General features: G+C 39.9%; 1 protein-coding gene across 1 annotated transcript in view; it reads right to left on the bottom strand.

The window, feature by feature from the left end:
• Positions 1-6,818: 6,818 nt before the first annotated feature.
• The window catches only part of VSIG1 (V-set and immunoglobulin domain containing 1), a gene marked incomplete at both ends in the record, with an annotated part of 159,258 nt that continues 149,973 nt past the window's right edge, over positions 6,819-16,103 (bottom strand). The window contains 5 exons of the mRNA XM_082264180.1: positions 6,819-6,975; positions 12,205-12,331; positions 14,091-14,210; positions 14,313-14,462; positions 15,481-15,673. Coding sequence (XP_082120306.1) covers positions 6,819-6,975; positions 12,205-12,331; positions 14,091-14,210; positions 14,313-14,462; positions 15,481-15,673 — 747 coding nt within the window. The remainder of the gene's footprint in view (positions 6,976-12,204; positions 12,332-14,090; positions 14,211-14,312; positions 14,463-15,480; positions 15,674-16,103) is intronic.

A 16,103-nucleotide genomic window follows, 5' to 3' on the forward strand; every position in this document is an offset into this window, starting at 1 on the left:
TTCCAATGAAGTCCAGCAGCTCCAGTTCCTCCATTTTTTTGACTAGGCTCCTAGCATTTGTGAATATTCCCCTGAGTTTTGTGCTGGTGCATATTATTTTCTCTATATAATTTTTCAGGCTTCGTTTTTGGTTTGGTAACTTCTTAGCACCGGATTTAGATGTTATGGATATATTACCCTATAGAGTTAAAAATAAATGGTATGACAATCAATAAATGTATAGGACCAATGTTCAATACCAAAAGCCTAAACAATAAAGAAGCAACACATACTCACAAAGGTACAGCATAGAAACTATATTACAAATGTTATTATATAAAATTGTTTGACAAAAAAACACATTAGGAGAAAACCAAGAGGATGACATTGCAATAGTACCTTACAACTAGATGTTGTATGTGACTACTCTGTAGACCACTGAGTCTGAGATGTTTAAAAAAAGATCAGACCCTTATGAGGTAACTCTGTGGGGACACAATCTGTTTCAATAAGCTTCTTTTGAGGATCAGAGTACCCAATGTCAAGAATTGTACAGAAAGGTGTACCAATCAGTCTTCAACTAAAAACAGAAGGTTAGCGGGCTGAAGCTTACACTAGCTGAACAAAGACAGCTGGTGTGAGCTTCAGCCCGGTATATGTTATATTAGGATTTTATAGAGTATAGGCCCCTTGACAGCCTCAGATACTTCTATGTAGCACAAATATAATAGAGCTGAAGATAAAAGAAGACACCTGACAGTTTCTTTTTGGCTTCTGGGGCTCTCTCTTCAGGATATGATGTATTTGGTGATATTTTGGACTACCCCTCCCTTTGTCTTTCAGTGCCCCTTGATAGGATTCATGAGACACCACCTGCATATATCTATTTTCATGTTGATCTGGTCTAAGAGTCTTACCTTTATTACATGTCAGGACGTGTGGTCTACAGAGTATTTACATAAAACATCTAGTTGTAATGTATTGCAATTGTTAGCTTTTTGGTTTTATCGTAATGTGTATTTCATCAAACAATTTTGTATAATAAAATTTATAATATTTTATACTGTACCTTTGTGAGTTTGTGTTGCTTCATTATTTTTTGTGCCTATAAAGTTCCTCCCACAAGTGTTTTCCTGGTATTGAGCATTTTGGGGTCGGTCGTGGCACATTTAACACATTTAATTGTGACAACAATTAACATTTCTCTATAAATATGTATAGGAACAATGTGATATTTTTAACCACCTCTTTTCCAAGCCTATTCTAACACTTCGCTCCTACATGTAAAAATCCTACAGAATAAAATTGTGTGTGTTGCAATTTTTTATATCACACGGTATTTTGCGCATTGTTTGAAAAAAAAAAACACATTCATAGAAAAAAAAAACTAAACAGTAAAGTTAGCCCAATTTTTTTGTATAATGTAAAAGATGATGTTACGCTGAGTAAATAGATACCTAACATATCACGCTTTAAAATTGCATTTGCCCGTAGGATACCTAGCCGGCCCTCCTTGAATTGAGGAGGAACCTTCACCTGCTGAGACCGCATAACATGTGTGTAAACCCCGACCCCGGGGTTGTGAGCCTGGACGCAGACACTTTCTTACCGCTACTGCTTCCTTTCTATTACTTATTTCCTACTGTTCTTCCCCCCGTCTTTCATCCTCTCCTTTTCTCTCCTCTATCTCTATATCTCCTTCACTCTCTTTCTTTTCTTATGTTTGAACTGTTTGACATAATGCTATGCATGTTAACGGGCCACCGTTGGTCCTCAGTTTATAATTACCGTGGCCCCTATCGCTGTCAGGCATACAGGTAGCATCCCTGTGGAATCTCAGATGGTGGACACCTCCCCGGTTAGTCGTGGTATAATGGGTTGGGGGGGTTAGGGGCCGCTCTCCCCCTCGGGGCGCAGTGAGTTCCCATGGGGGCGCCGGAGGGGGGGTGGCAGGGCCCAGGCCGGCCAATGCTGATTTAGTTGGCACGTGGGGCTACGGTTTTTTGCTGATGTTTATACTACTGTTGAACTATTTCCACTTCCATGTCAGCTGTTTTGACTGGCTCCTTTTTGTTATTTGTTTTATGGTCATGGACTGATTGTATCTTTGTACCTTTGTGAAAATCAATAAAAAAACATTGAAATCTAAAATTGCATCTGCCCATGGAATGGCGGCAAACTACGGTGCTTAAAATTCTCCATAGGCGGCGCTTTATACGCCTTTACAGGTTACCAATTTGGAGTGGTACAGGAGATCTGGTGCTAGAATTATTGATCTGCCTTTGACGTTCCTGACAATACCTCACATGTGTGGTGCAGTCACCATTTACATATGCGTGCGGGAGTAACATATGCGTTTGCATTTGCGCGTAAGCACGGTGGGACAGGGGCGCTTTAAGTTTTTTTTTGTTTGTTTTTTTTTATTTTGTACAAACATTTTTTTTTTTACACTTTTTTTTTTTTTGTAGAAACTTTCTTGCTATCACAAGGGATGAACACCATTCCTTGTGACAGCACGGGCCTTGTCAGGTCCATTTTATGGAGAGATTTGGGGTCTCCTCTGGCGCCCCATGCAGCTAATCAGACCGAGATGGGTCCAATTGGCTGCTTTTCTGGCCGCTGGTGGCCATGTAAACAAAGGGGCTGAACCATAAGTGATGAATACTCATTGCTCCAGGTTTCCAGGGTTACAGAGAGAGGGGGACAACGTCAGTTCCTCTCTCTCTGTACCAGGCAACCATTGCCACTGACTGCATCGCACCGCCTCCGCGATGGGACCAGAGAGCCTGGGAGAGGTGATGGGAGGGGGGTGGGACCCCCTTCTGCCACCAGCAGAAGTGATCAAGTGGCTAATTAGCAACTCAGATCATTTCTGCCTGAATCAGAATCCCAGCTAAAAACAATGATACTGGGATGATGCCTGTAGGTGCAGGCATCATCCCATTATAACCAGTATAACCAATGAAACCCAAGGACATACTCGTACGTCCTTGGGTGGGAAGTGGTTAAGGACCTGGGTGCTATAGTTTATATATATGCACATCCAGGTGGAAATTATCCTTTTTTTATCCTTATAACCCCTTTACTTATGGTCTTCACACTGCTTTGCATTTGATCCAGTAAAGGCAGTCATTCTGCAGAAGGAGATAGACACCATTGCTTTGCATACTGCTAACAGTGGGATTGACTTACTAAAACTGGAAAGTGCAAAATCTGCTGCAGATCTTCATGGAAACCAAACAGTTTCCAGTTTTTTTTTTGTGAAGTGAACAATGAATTTAAATGAGCAAGCTGAAGTTAGAAGCTGACTGGCTACCATGCACAGCTGCACCAGATTTTATACTCTTCAGTTTTAGTACATAAACCCCCACGGTAAAGCCCCGTACACACGTACCGATCGTCGGCTGAACCATCGGCCGTCTTTTGTCCAGGGCTGTCTTGTCTGTTGAAAACTGCAGAAGACTGCACACGAATTTTGTCGGCCAACAACAGCCGACTGCAGAAGTGATGTCATGTGATGGTTAATTTTCCTTGTCTTTTTTCTTTTCTGAGCATGCCCAGTCTTGCTAATCGGCTGTCTGTCGGCCGAAATCTGTACTGACTGGCGAACAATCGGCTGTTCTGGTGTTGGCCAAGAAAAATTTTAATACCTGCACGACAGATTCTGTTTGGCCGAAAATGCGCTGTCGGCTGTCGGAAGCATCATACTAACAAGCCTACAATCGGCCGATCGGTCGTCGGCCGAATATTTACAGCCGACAATCGGTACGTGTGTACGGGGCTTAAGGGTCTGTGTTTTCTTTGAGCTTTTTTCAATGATCAAATGCAGCTTGGATTTGTGATCAGTTTTAGACGTGTTCAGCTGATCAGACCGAGATCATTCATAGTTCCACAGGTGTATCTGACCTGCAGTTGACCCAGTTCTGCATCAACCTGCCCCAAGCTGCTTTAGCATTCCTATGGACTTATAAGGGGATAAAAGCTTTAAGCACAGAAATGACCCTATAAGCATGCTATACCACTGTCCAAATCAGAAGGCTGACACTATAGTCATAATCAAGATGCCTTCACTGCAATAGGAAGAAGTCACTGAGTTGAATGTGGTGTTTGGCAATGGGGTATGGATCACATGACTGCAGTGAAGCATCAACAACACATTCACTTTATTGTTTAGTGCACTTAAGTATTTTTGTTCACTACCTTGAAAAAAAAAAAAAAACATAAATTCACCACCAATATTTATATACCACAAGTTTTATTAAATCCAAAATATGGCAAAATGATTAATATAAGCTACAGTGAAATACCATGTACAGACATTAGACATAAAAAAAATCACCAAATAAAATAGAAATCATCATAATACATAGAAATTGATTAGATATGCACCAAATATTAGGATTTCTTCATACTGCATAGAATCTGGCCCTGGATATTTTCTAAGATGCAGACATCATAAAAGGCAAAGCTTCAATCCTGGTCAAAAGTTCTTGCAAAAGGATTCCCAATGATAGAAAAACTTGGGTTGTTAAGGGCTCCTAATTCTGTCACAGTCTTGCTGGAGAAATCACCTTCTTTGTTTTAGTATAGCATTTCTCACTTTTTAACCAGATCCATGTATCTGATCTAGCACTATTAGCATTAGTTTCAAAAGACAGCACACCTAGTTAAGTATTTTATACATACAGTGCACATATATAGATTCCATATATGTGGGAAAACTATAATATACTACATCTAGCACCACTATGGATTGTATCAGTCTATATGTAAAATATTTTCACTTGGAAAATTCTGAATGGGTAAAATAAAAGATTCCCTTTATCCGACATACAGTATGTAATAGTGTTTGGTCTTAAGATCTTTAGAAAGGAGGGCTTAGATCTACTGAATGGTCATGCCGACATATTGATGTTTTTGACTGGGAACATTGTCTAACTACTCTTTCCTCTTGTTTCAACGCCTTCAACAGCAACTTTGCAGTTGCAATAATTATGCTTAACTACAGTTTACCTGGGCGGCACATGCCGTGTTAAGTTACCTGTCAGGTTAAGAGGAATCATTATATTTGTATCCTTGTAAATCACCTTGTGGGACAATTACGCTGGGATGTTTTTGCATCCCTTCTCTGTTAGGCCCCTTTCACACATAGGTCCGTTTTTCATCCACCCGTTGACGGATGATAAACGGACATCAATGCATCTCTATGTAAAAACAGATGACAACAGATGATCATCCGTTAACATCCGTTTTCATCCGATTCGGTCAATGTCCGTTTTTTTGAATGGATGAATGTCCTATTTTTCATCCGTCAAAAAAAAGGATCGGACAAAAAACGTATGTAAACTGACTAACGGTCCGTTTTTCATCCGTTTTTTCATTGGTAGTGGATGTAAAAAAAAACAGATGAAAAATGTATGCAAAAATGGATGAAAAACTGATACATTTTGACGCGAATGAACTGATGAACTGAACGGACCGTACGTGTGAAAGGGGCCTAATACAAGCTGAATTATTTGATAATCTTATTCTCCTGTCTATATGTTTTTTTCCTGACCACCCAAGGATATATTCTATCTTATAGGTCCCAAACTAGGAAAATAACATTTCCAGAGTACAGGATGACTATTTCTACCGGTTAGTTGCAGAATACAGGTCGCTTACCTTTTGATATGAAGATATATTTATCTTTTATTCCTATAGGATATTGACTTGTCTCATGGTCCCGCTTATCCCGTGTCTGCCCCAAGCCTGTTTTGTTTTGAGTGTTTGGAGGAGGGTCGCCTGCTAAGTATATTTGTCCGTGCGTCCACAGGGTCTCGATGAAGCTTATTGTGAAACACCTTCGACCAATGAACAGACGTACTTTCACATCCACGTGATTTTGATATGTATTGTACTCTTTATCATTATGTACATGACCTATACTAAATAGAAACATCCTCTTGTATGTATGTTCGGTTAGCTGAACCCCTTTCTTGGGTTAGCTCTGTTATTTTATCTGTATTGGTTTTAATATGGAATTAATTAATGTTTATTTTAATTTTTGTGTACATTTATGTCTCATGATGTGCCCATAAAGTCCACACCATTTACAGATGTCTGTGTACGTCTGTTGTTCCAATTTTTTGATTATATAGGATTGTGGCTAACCTTTGATAGCTCCCTTTTTTTCTCCTTTTTTTTACAGTTTACCTGTGTAAATTATTCTGGGTATGTTTGGCACAAAAATTCACTTCATAATATTACTCCAACTACTCATAGCAAAGGCAAAGCTTCACTTCTAGCAATTCTGGGGTACACAAATGTGCACCATAAAATGGAAATTAGAAATGTACAGGGTTATTTATTATGACTGTTCACAGGACAGTAACCAATAGCAACCAATCACATTTTAACCTCCTCATTTAGCGCAAAGTTGTGACAGGTGAATGCTGAATCTTTGGGTTACAATACTTTGTATATGGACCAGCTAAATAAGACTAGAATACCTTGCTACATTTTAGTAAACAGAATACTTAAAAGATTGCAGGCCAATAACCTTTTAAGCCAAGTTCCGAAATTCCCTTGTACCATAGTGCTTTCCCTACAGGTATCTGGAGCATCCATTACCACTGTGACACGTATATGCAATACATTCAAGTTTGAAATTTATCATAGTTAGTACTATTTCATTAAAAACAAAACAATATGCTAAAAATACTAAATATAAAAAAAAGAAAAAAAGAACAATAAAAGAATGACTATTGCTTCAAGTGGCATCTACACATACCCTGTGTATGCCCATTTGGTTTGTTATAAGCATATTTTTTATTCATTATGAAGACAAAAGCTACATTTTACACGGCAGGATTTTCCGCTTCCTCTGCAGTTGCATATTCAGGTTGGTCACTGTATTCTTTAACTTCAGGGTTCTCAGAGACCACAAGATTCTGCCTGACTTGTGCCTCTGACTCAGCCTGTGCACTGTTAGGGCCTGCAGATATTGGCATTGTTCTGAAGAGGAAAGAAGTAAATGGTTCAATTGCATCATTCAAAACAGTTTCTATGTAAAATCATAAAAAATATACCTAAACACGTGCTTAAAGTAAAAATGCGAATATCCTTTTTGTACCATGTTGTTTGTAGTATACTGTCTGTATTATTTATTACCTATATATGGTATAATATGAGAGTGGCACTAGTGGCCCCTCCCCCCTGCAGAGTGCCCCCAGAGCAAGCAGTTTGCAATGGGGGCACCCAAGCAGGCATGCTCCCAATCTGCTGTCCTGTGTGCTTGTTCACACACAAAGCTGTGGCTTGGCCCTTCCCCCTCTTTCTCCTCATTGGCTCACTGACCAATGGCTCCTCCTGCTGTCTCAGCCAATAAGGAGGGAGAGTCCCCAGAGAGCCGAGGCTTTCGTGCACATGACTGCATCGCAATGGGGCTCAGGTAAGTATTGGGGGGGGGGGGGCTGCTGCACAAAGAAGGTTTTTTACCTTCATGTAAAAAACCTTGATCCTTTACAACCAATTTAATACCCAAGGTCGTATTTACATTAAAATGGAACTAAACTCTCTCAATTAATATGAACTATTTTAATCTTATGTTTCAATATTATTTATTGAAGTATGTTCACAAAAGAGTATGTCAAAGTTGCGAAAAAAGAATATGGATCTTCCACAATGTAATATTCATACAGAATGGGTAATAGTCCAAAAGATTTGTTAACATAAAACAGCATAAAAAAGGCATTCCCCAAAATGAGAAACTGCGCAGTCAGTATAAAATGCACTGTCCGTGTAGAGTAACCCCAAGACATGTTCAAGACACTGAGTGATGCATTAACATGGCACATCCCAGGCCTAATGTACCCTAGAGAACTATTTTTAATCTTTATTCTGCTAGCATTAGTATATAGACAGGAAAGTATATTATATTTACATGTTTTAACTTTTAGTTTTTTACATTTCCTTCGTTATTTCCTGGTTTCTGGTTTCTAGGTCAATATGATAGCATACATCCCAGGAGTCGTCATGGGCATTTATATTTCTTTTGGAGGAGGGGAGAAGGGGCTTTCTCAGCTAAGTATGCTCTCCTGCCTGCATGCATGAATTAAGGACATGTGCCCTTTACTAAGATGGTCGCAGCTATGCTGGGGGGGGAGGGTTCAAAGTGATTCCTTAACAAGATGAAGCATTGTGCTCCAGAGCACCCAAACTCACAGATGGGTGAGTTTGCTGTGCATATTAAAAAATAAATTAAAGTGCTTGACTATCCGTATAGATCAATACTATTGTTACAAACTCACCAGATGCGGGCGTTGTAAGGTCATCTGGAATACAATGTTCAAAGCCTTTGCACTATAGTTAATTTTTCTTTTTTCCTTTTATTTTCTATATATTCTCTAATGTTACTAGTTACCGTATATACTCGAGTATAAGCCAACTTTTTCAGCATGTTTTTTTATGCTGAAAAAGCCCCCCTCGGCTTATACTCGAGTCACAGTCTCACTTACCTTTTAAAAATGGCGCCGCCCGGCGCCAACACGTCATCACGCATGCGCTGTCTGCCCGGGAATAGCTGAACGTGTACAGGTTTTCCTGAGCATCGGCGGCACATGCGCGGTGGCGTGTTGGTGCTGGGCGGCGCCATTTTTAAAATAAGGCGCCTCACCGATAGGTAAGTGAGACTCCCCCAAAGCCCCTGCATTTCCTCATGCAGTGCTGCGGGCATGGTACAGGACATTCTCCTGTACCATGCCCGCAGCACTTCCTCTCCTGTACCATGCCTGTGCCATCTTTGCCATGCCTGTAGCATCACATGTGCCATGCCTGTACCATCTCCTGTGCCATGCCTGTACCATCTCCTGTACCATCACCTGTCCCATGCCTGTACCATCTCTTGTGCCATGCCTGTACCATCACCTGTGCCATGCCTGTACCATCACCTGTGCCATGCCCGAACCATCTCCTATGCCATGCCTGTACCATCTCCTGTGCCACGCCTGTACCATCTCCTGTGTCATGCTTGTGCCATCTCCTGTACCATCTCCTGTACCATGCCTGTACCATCTCCTGTACCATGCCTATACCATCTCCTGTACCATGCCTATACCATCTCCTGTACCATCTCCTGTATCGTGCCGACAGCCCTGCATCTTCTGTACCATTCCCCCATCCCCTATTTTGTGTCTCGTGGTGGTGCAGTTGGGTCCAGTCAGGGCCGTCTTTTCCACTGGGCATGCCCGGCGGTTGCCCGGGGGCCCCACTTGCCAAGGGGCCCCACATGGATGGTGGCATGTCCCTGGTGGTCTAGGGCCCCCCCGTTATGTTGTCCGCCGGCCCGGGCCCCCCCCCCCTATTGCTTTCACCTGCCGGCGGCGGCCGTGGCTTGAGTCTGACTGCAGAGTACACTGGTTGCTAAGGCCAGCCCGATTGGCATCTAGCAACCAGTGACGTTAGCAGAGCAGACCCAGGATGCACGGCGCCGCAGCGGAGGACTCGGAGGAGGATCCTCCTCCTCGTCGGCTCGTCCTCCTCTCCTCCCACCGGCTCCGTCTCGACCCAACTGGCTCCGCCTCCACCCACCTCCTCCCATGTGCAGCTGAGCCGTTGTAAAGGTAAGGCTGCCATGGCCCACAGCCTGCCAGGCTGAATGCAATGAATCTGATGATATATATTATTTTTTTAACTCTCTCATGGCTGGCAATGATAATGATGGAATCGATGACACAAGAGACAGACAACTCTGTCCTGGAGGATATACCTTTCTATATATATTGGTCCCTGTAATATGTATATAGTAAGGTATATATCCTCCAGGTAGTAGTTGTACTCTCTTGTAGTATAGTGTTCCCTGTAATGTGTATATAGTCCATATACATATTACAGGGACCGATATATACTACAAGAGAGTACAACTACTACCTGGAGTATATACCCTACTATATACATATTACAGGGACCAATATATACTACAAGAGACAACTACCTGGAGTATATACCTTACTATATACATGTTACAGGGAATCCTATATACTACAAGAGACTCTTGTAGTATATAGTGTTCCCTGTAATATGTATATAGTAAGGTATATACTCCAGGTAGTTGTACTCTCTTGTAGTATATATTGGTCCCTGTAATATGTATATAATATGGTATATACTCCAGGTAGTTGTACTCTCTTGTAGTATATATTGGTCCCTGTAATGTATATACTCCAGGTAGTTGTGCTCTCTTGCAATGATGAATGCATGTCCTCGCTCACCTCCTCCGGAGGCTGTCAGGGTCCGGAAAGCTGGGCTGCTGCATGATTGTGCGTGATTGTGTAGGCAGGGGGCCCCAGTGCACTGCATTGCCCAGGGGCCTATAAGGCTCTTAAGATGGCACTGGGTTCAGTAGCTGCTGCATTTCCCACCCTAGGCTTATACTCGAGTCAATAAGTTTTCCCACTTTTTTGTGGTAAAAATAGGTGACTCGGCTTATATTCGGGTCGACAAACTTGTGAAAACTTCAATAAAAAACTATTGAAACTAAAAAAGGAATTCAATTGAATTTTCAGTTGATGGTGCTCAAATACTGTTTAGTTCTGCTTGATGTCTTAGCTGGTGCCCAGGACAGTAAAGTAAGGCAACGCCAACCAAACCTCAAAATGTACAAACTGTTGAAATGTTTTTCTTTGTTTTCCTGTACTAGATATTTCTTGTTAGGTCCAGTTAGAGAAACGTAGGGGAATAGGAAGCTGGTAACGTATAGAATAGGAGCCAGAAGACTCGTTGTATTCCACTAAATAAAATAATATTCTTGTTTGTATTTCTAAAATTAAAAAATACAGTAGCTGTGACTATGCAGCAAACAGCATGAACTCCCAAATAGATTGTTAGAATTAGTCCTTGCTAAAACAATTGCATGATACAAGGGGCAGAGCTTGTACAAAATTCAGGTCTGCCAAGGGCAGCATAATGTCTAAATAGAGCCCTGCCCATATTGTACATGAACAGAGACCTTATCTTTTTCTCTTGTATTTATTTTGTGAATAGTATGAAGCATTTTGGCAATTATTTACTAATGCAAACCACTGAGGCTGTAAAAAGTGCAGAAAAGAACAACGCTCAAAATGATTTCAATGTATTGAAGTCATATTTCTGATTGCACATCTTATTTCCTCTTTGTGGACCTTTATCGAGTTAGCCAGCTGTATCTTTCTTCATAGGGAAAAAACATTTTAAATTCCTGATATGTGCCTGCTGTGCCATGTACTTGTATGAAAAGGTATCCTATTCTCTTTTGTATTGCTTCCTTTGTGTGAAATCACTGGCATTTCTGCTATTTAAAAACTGACCACACTAAGCAGGAGAGCTCATTGTGGTCAGTTCTCCAGCTATACTGGACCAGACGGTGGGCTTTTGTATGGATGCATTTCTGATCTCTATTGGGCTGCAATGCTGGGGATCAATTGCCTGATGATTTATATTGGTCTGCTTGCTGCCTTTGAATGTGGGATCTTTACCACCATGTCCTAACAAGCACATTTTTAGTATGCACAATCTTGTCAGTCCCCTTGACCCTCTGACTGCCGCTGAGTCTCCATACATGGATTGCAGTTTGAGGAGGTGTGCAGAATCTTTCCCTTATCTTGTGGCCTCTCTTTGTGCTCCAGTACCCACCCGGGGGATCTCCTATGTACTGTTGTTGCTCTGACATTGGGAAAACTGTTAATCATCTTCCATGCTAATTTAAGTGAAATGCATTGACTCATGGAAATTCGTATATACACTTGTATCAAGCATATAAGAGTAATATTATGATGATCGTGTACATAATTATTTGAAGTTGGCCTATTAGCAAGATATCTATTATTGTTCTTATGCTGAAATATACATATATTTGTATGATTTTTAAAGGAATTTTGTAATAATTTTTCTTTTATATGCATATTGTGTACTCCTTGTCTGGCCAGTATAGTCTGACTTTGTCTTTTTTTTCCTCTTTTGTATTATATACGGATGATGGCAGTGAGTGTCCTGATTTTTCTACATTTCTGACACAGTGAGGCATACACAAATTTTTTTCCTTCCAACAAATGAGGACATACATTTGGTAGTTTTCAGCTTATGACCAACCTTACAGAAAAATGTTGCTTTCTATTTAATATACTTTGTTTTCTTTTCAAATGTGGCAAAGAGAAGTGCTTAGCAGAAGCAGGAGAAAAACAAAATAATTTTGTTATTCGGAAATCTTACTTCATTTCAGTGACTGGTTTGTTGGCTTTGTTCTTCTTCTTTGCTACTAGGAACCAGATAACAACAAAAATGATTGTTGACAAGAGCACTGCCCCAATAACGGCTGCCACAATAATGCCACCTTCGCCTGATAAAAGGTTAAAATAGGATTCATTAGATTTAAGCAGTAATACAGTTTAATCTTAACCGTTAAAAATACATCTAACAATACATGGGTCCGAAATGGCTTTTTTTAAATATCTAGATTATGTTTAAAATGTAGCACACACTCCACCGTCACTGAAATGCCATCCTAAAATCACAACTTACCAAAACTATCTGTCTCAGTATATACCTTCTATCCCCCACCCTATTTATGTCAATGTATTTTACAATCTCTCAGCCATCACCTCCCACCATCCTTCAACTAGCATCTGTCTTACGGTACCTTCCTTCATTGCCCAGACTCTATGCTAGAATATCGTCCGCCTTTTGCCATGCAATCTATTTATTTCACCCTTACTAAATACTTTTCCTCAATCTCCATTTGCATAAGGGTGCTATTCAATTATTACCTAACCAAGAAACTGCAGAAAGTTAACTGTTTTTAATCTGGCAGACCTTATCAGACAGACCTGCAGTAAAATAAGGCACTGGTATACAACAATCATTGAGTACTATGATTAAGCATAAAAAAAAAATAACCTTGCATGTGTAGTAAGACAATATGAATGCTTACTGTACATATACATAAAAATGAATACACTTTAACAATATTTACTTTAAGCTAAATATTTCAACATTTAGCTTTTAAATACATTTTAAAGTCTAAATGTCCCCTTAACATGTTCATTAACAAATGTGGTGTAAGGGAGAGATAAGTTTGCTTATTTATTCAACTTGAAAAGAACAAAGGCAGTAAACTTAATTGAAATGGGTACTGCATTCTCACCTTTGCTCTCAGTGCCGTTTTATGAAATTAGTTCAAATACTACCTATAATAACTCAATTGTACTGGTTAATAGCTGAGTGGCTCCCCTAGATAATTTGTATTTGTGGTTTGGTACGAGTTATAGAATGGGGCAGATATAATAATTTATAGTCTGCCTCTAGCAACCAATGGTTTGACCAAAGGCAGACCAGATGGCCACTGCTTTAGTGGGTTTTACTTCTAGCAACCGCCTTTCATGTATAGGTATGGACAAGGTCCAGTTCTTAGGTGCCCCCAGTGAATTAAGTGCTGGATTACCTTGTCTTAAAGGACAAGCTAAGAAATGTGAGACATATACAGACTGGTTTTATCAGAGATGGCAATCAGTGGCAAGTGATAACTAGAAAAAAAAATCAAGTCACAGCCAGTAAGTCCACTAACCAAGTGCCAATAGAGGACTGAAGAGTTGTACTCAAAATCCAAAGTCTTAGCAGAAGTTGGGGCAGCCAGAGTTCACTTGGAGCCAAGAACAAGCCACAGTCAGTTCCAAGAATGTAAGCAAACCAAGGAAGGAATATTGCAGGGCACTAGAGATACTGTTAAAAACGGATAGAACCAGGGACAAAAATACAAGAGGGCACAGCTAATTACAACTATGTGAACTGTATTATGTGCAAAATCTTGCAGCCCCTACCACACTGCAAGGCCAGGAAGATGAGGGAAACCCTAAGGAGTAAATTGTCTATTTTGCGTTCAAGATACAAGTTATAAAGAACACAGGGTAACTTGTGGCAGCCAGACAGAAATCATCTTTCATTTTCTGACTGCTCTTGGTGGATAAAACATGTATTGCTATTTGTCACTTGGAGATTCAGAATTTCTATAATACTGTTTGTGTTGCCTTCCTAGTAACATCATTATATCTACCTTTTAAAGAGTTTTTATGCTAATGAAAGGCAGTTTAACAATACTATACCCCCTGTGTGGAGATCCAGTTCACAGGTTGCATTGCCCAAGCTGTTGCTTGCTGTGCATCGGTAGTATCCATCTTCAAATTTAGTCATGTTGCCAAGAACTAACAGTCCTTCACTTTGATCTGTAATAAAATATATATGTATAGTAAAAACAATGAAATAAAAGAGAGAACTATTTTTTTTTACACACATCTATGTATTATGACATTAGCATTTTCACTTACGGGCATTTACCGGCAATAGAACGTCCTTCACTACTCTGTGCCAAGTATAGACTGGCCAGGGCATCCCTTGCTTAGAAATGCATGACAGTGTTACACTGTGTCCGACTGCTATATGCCCTTCTATAGCGCAATGTGGGGTAGATGGTGCAACTGGAAGAGATCAGAGATGATCACATGAATTAAACATATAAAACCTCAAACTGACCTCAAATTAAATATGTAAAACAAGGGAACTCACTTGAAACAGAGGAAAATGGAACACTTGAAGAACTAAATACACAGTGAAAATACATACATGAAAAATGTGTTACTTAACATGATTTGTGTTTCTATATTGCCAGTCTTCTGATTCTTAGCCCCTAATGAGAAGTATAGCCTGGAAAATGCTATATAGCCAAAAAAATAAATCCACTTTTTCCTGGTTTAGGTTTCCAGCTTCCTATATCCATTGTCTGACAATGAATAAACACTGTAATGATGGTCTCAGTTTTTTTGTATGATGAGCAAGCTGAAGGTGGAAAGGTGGCACAGGAAGCTGCAAAACTGAACAAGGTAATAATGGCATGACCTGGCTGGTGGTGCAGCACGGCAGATAGGCGTCAACCACAAACCGGGCTAATCAGTATCCATAATATCATTTTGATTGTGAATTAATAGAAGAAGGTACTGTGCCAAGTAAAACACTTCACAAAGAAGGCAGACTAAGTTCTCCAATGAAACTAATTAAAAGAAACCTTTACTGAAAGAAATATGGAGGTTGGTATTGCTTATTCCCTTCTAAAAATGTCAGCTCTTATGCTGTCATACTGATCTCTCAGCTTTCATACCTTCTGAGTTACTTACTTTGAACAAGCAATCAGCAAGTGAAGTCAGAACAAAGTCGATTCAAATTTTGGAGCTGTGACTCAGAGAGTATTGCAGTCAATTAATTAGTATAATAGACATGCAACTAGCAGTTTCCAAAGGTGGTCAGCAATGGCAGCCTACATATTGCTACCTGTACAGGTTTTACCTAGTCTTCCCTTTCTAAAGTAAAGTCCATTTTGGAAACCGTAAACAAAACTAAAAGTTACTTTATGTCTAACTGATATACATGTGAACACACACACACATATATATAAATTAAATAATAAAGAACTGTTAAAGGATTTAGGCATGTCCTAAGTACCCTGTACAATCACTTGCACATGCCCCATTCCGATGGGGTCTGGAAGATTGGACACCTCGCAGCTGTAGAATCCTGTTTCTTGTGGTTGCATGTTTGAAATAGTTATTGAAGCATTTCCAGTATTATTGTAAGCTGTGACTCTGTTCTTAAATCTTCCCACTGGGAAGGATTGTCCATTCTGGAAATAGTACACCTAGAATACAAGACATAATTGTCATATCATTTCTAACACCACAAATTCTTTCTGTATAATAAAATATATAAATCAAAAGTTTTTTATAGGATCCTTAATGACAGTGGTAGCAGCTGGTAACTGTCACTGAAAAGGCTTAAATACTGCGGTCCTTTTTAATGCCATTTACAAAAGCAGAATATAACATTTGCATTCATTCACCTTCAAAAAACACATTGAGTTTATCAAACACATTAATTGGCTGGATTGGGCTGTGACTGGTATACAGTCACCCAGTTTACCCAGCACCTGGGTTTCCCAGTCTAATTGGAAATCCAGGTATCAGTACCATTTGCTGTACTTTTATTATGGTCAGTGTTATTTCTCCTATACCGGAATGTTTTTAAACATACAGTATTTACAAATAGGAGTGATTTATTCACGACTGACT

This window comes from Pelophylax lessonae (assembly GCF_965119305.1).
Source record: "Pelophylax lessonae genome assembly, chromosome: 7".
Taxonomy (NCBI): Eukaryota; Metazoa; Chordata; class Amphibia; order Anura; family Ranidae; genus Pelophylax; species Pelophylax lessonae.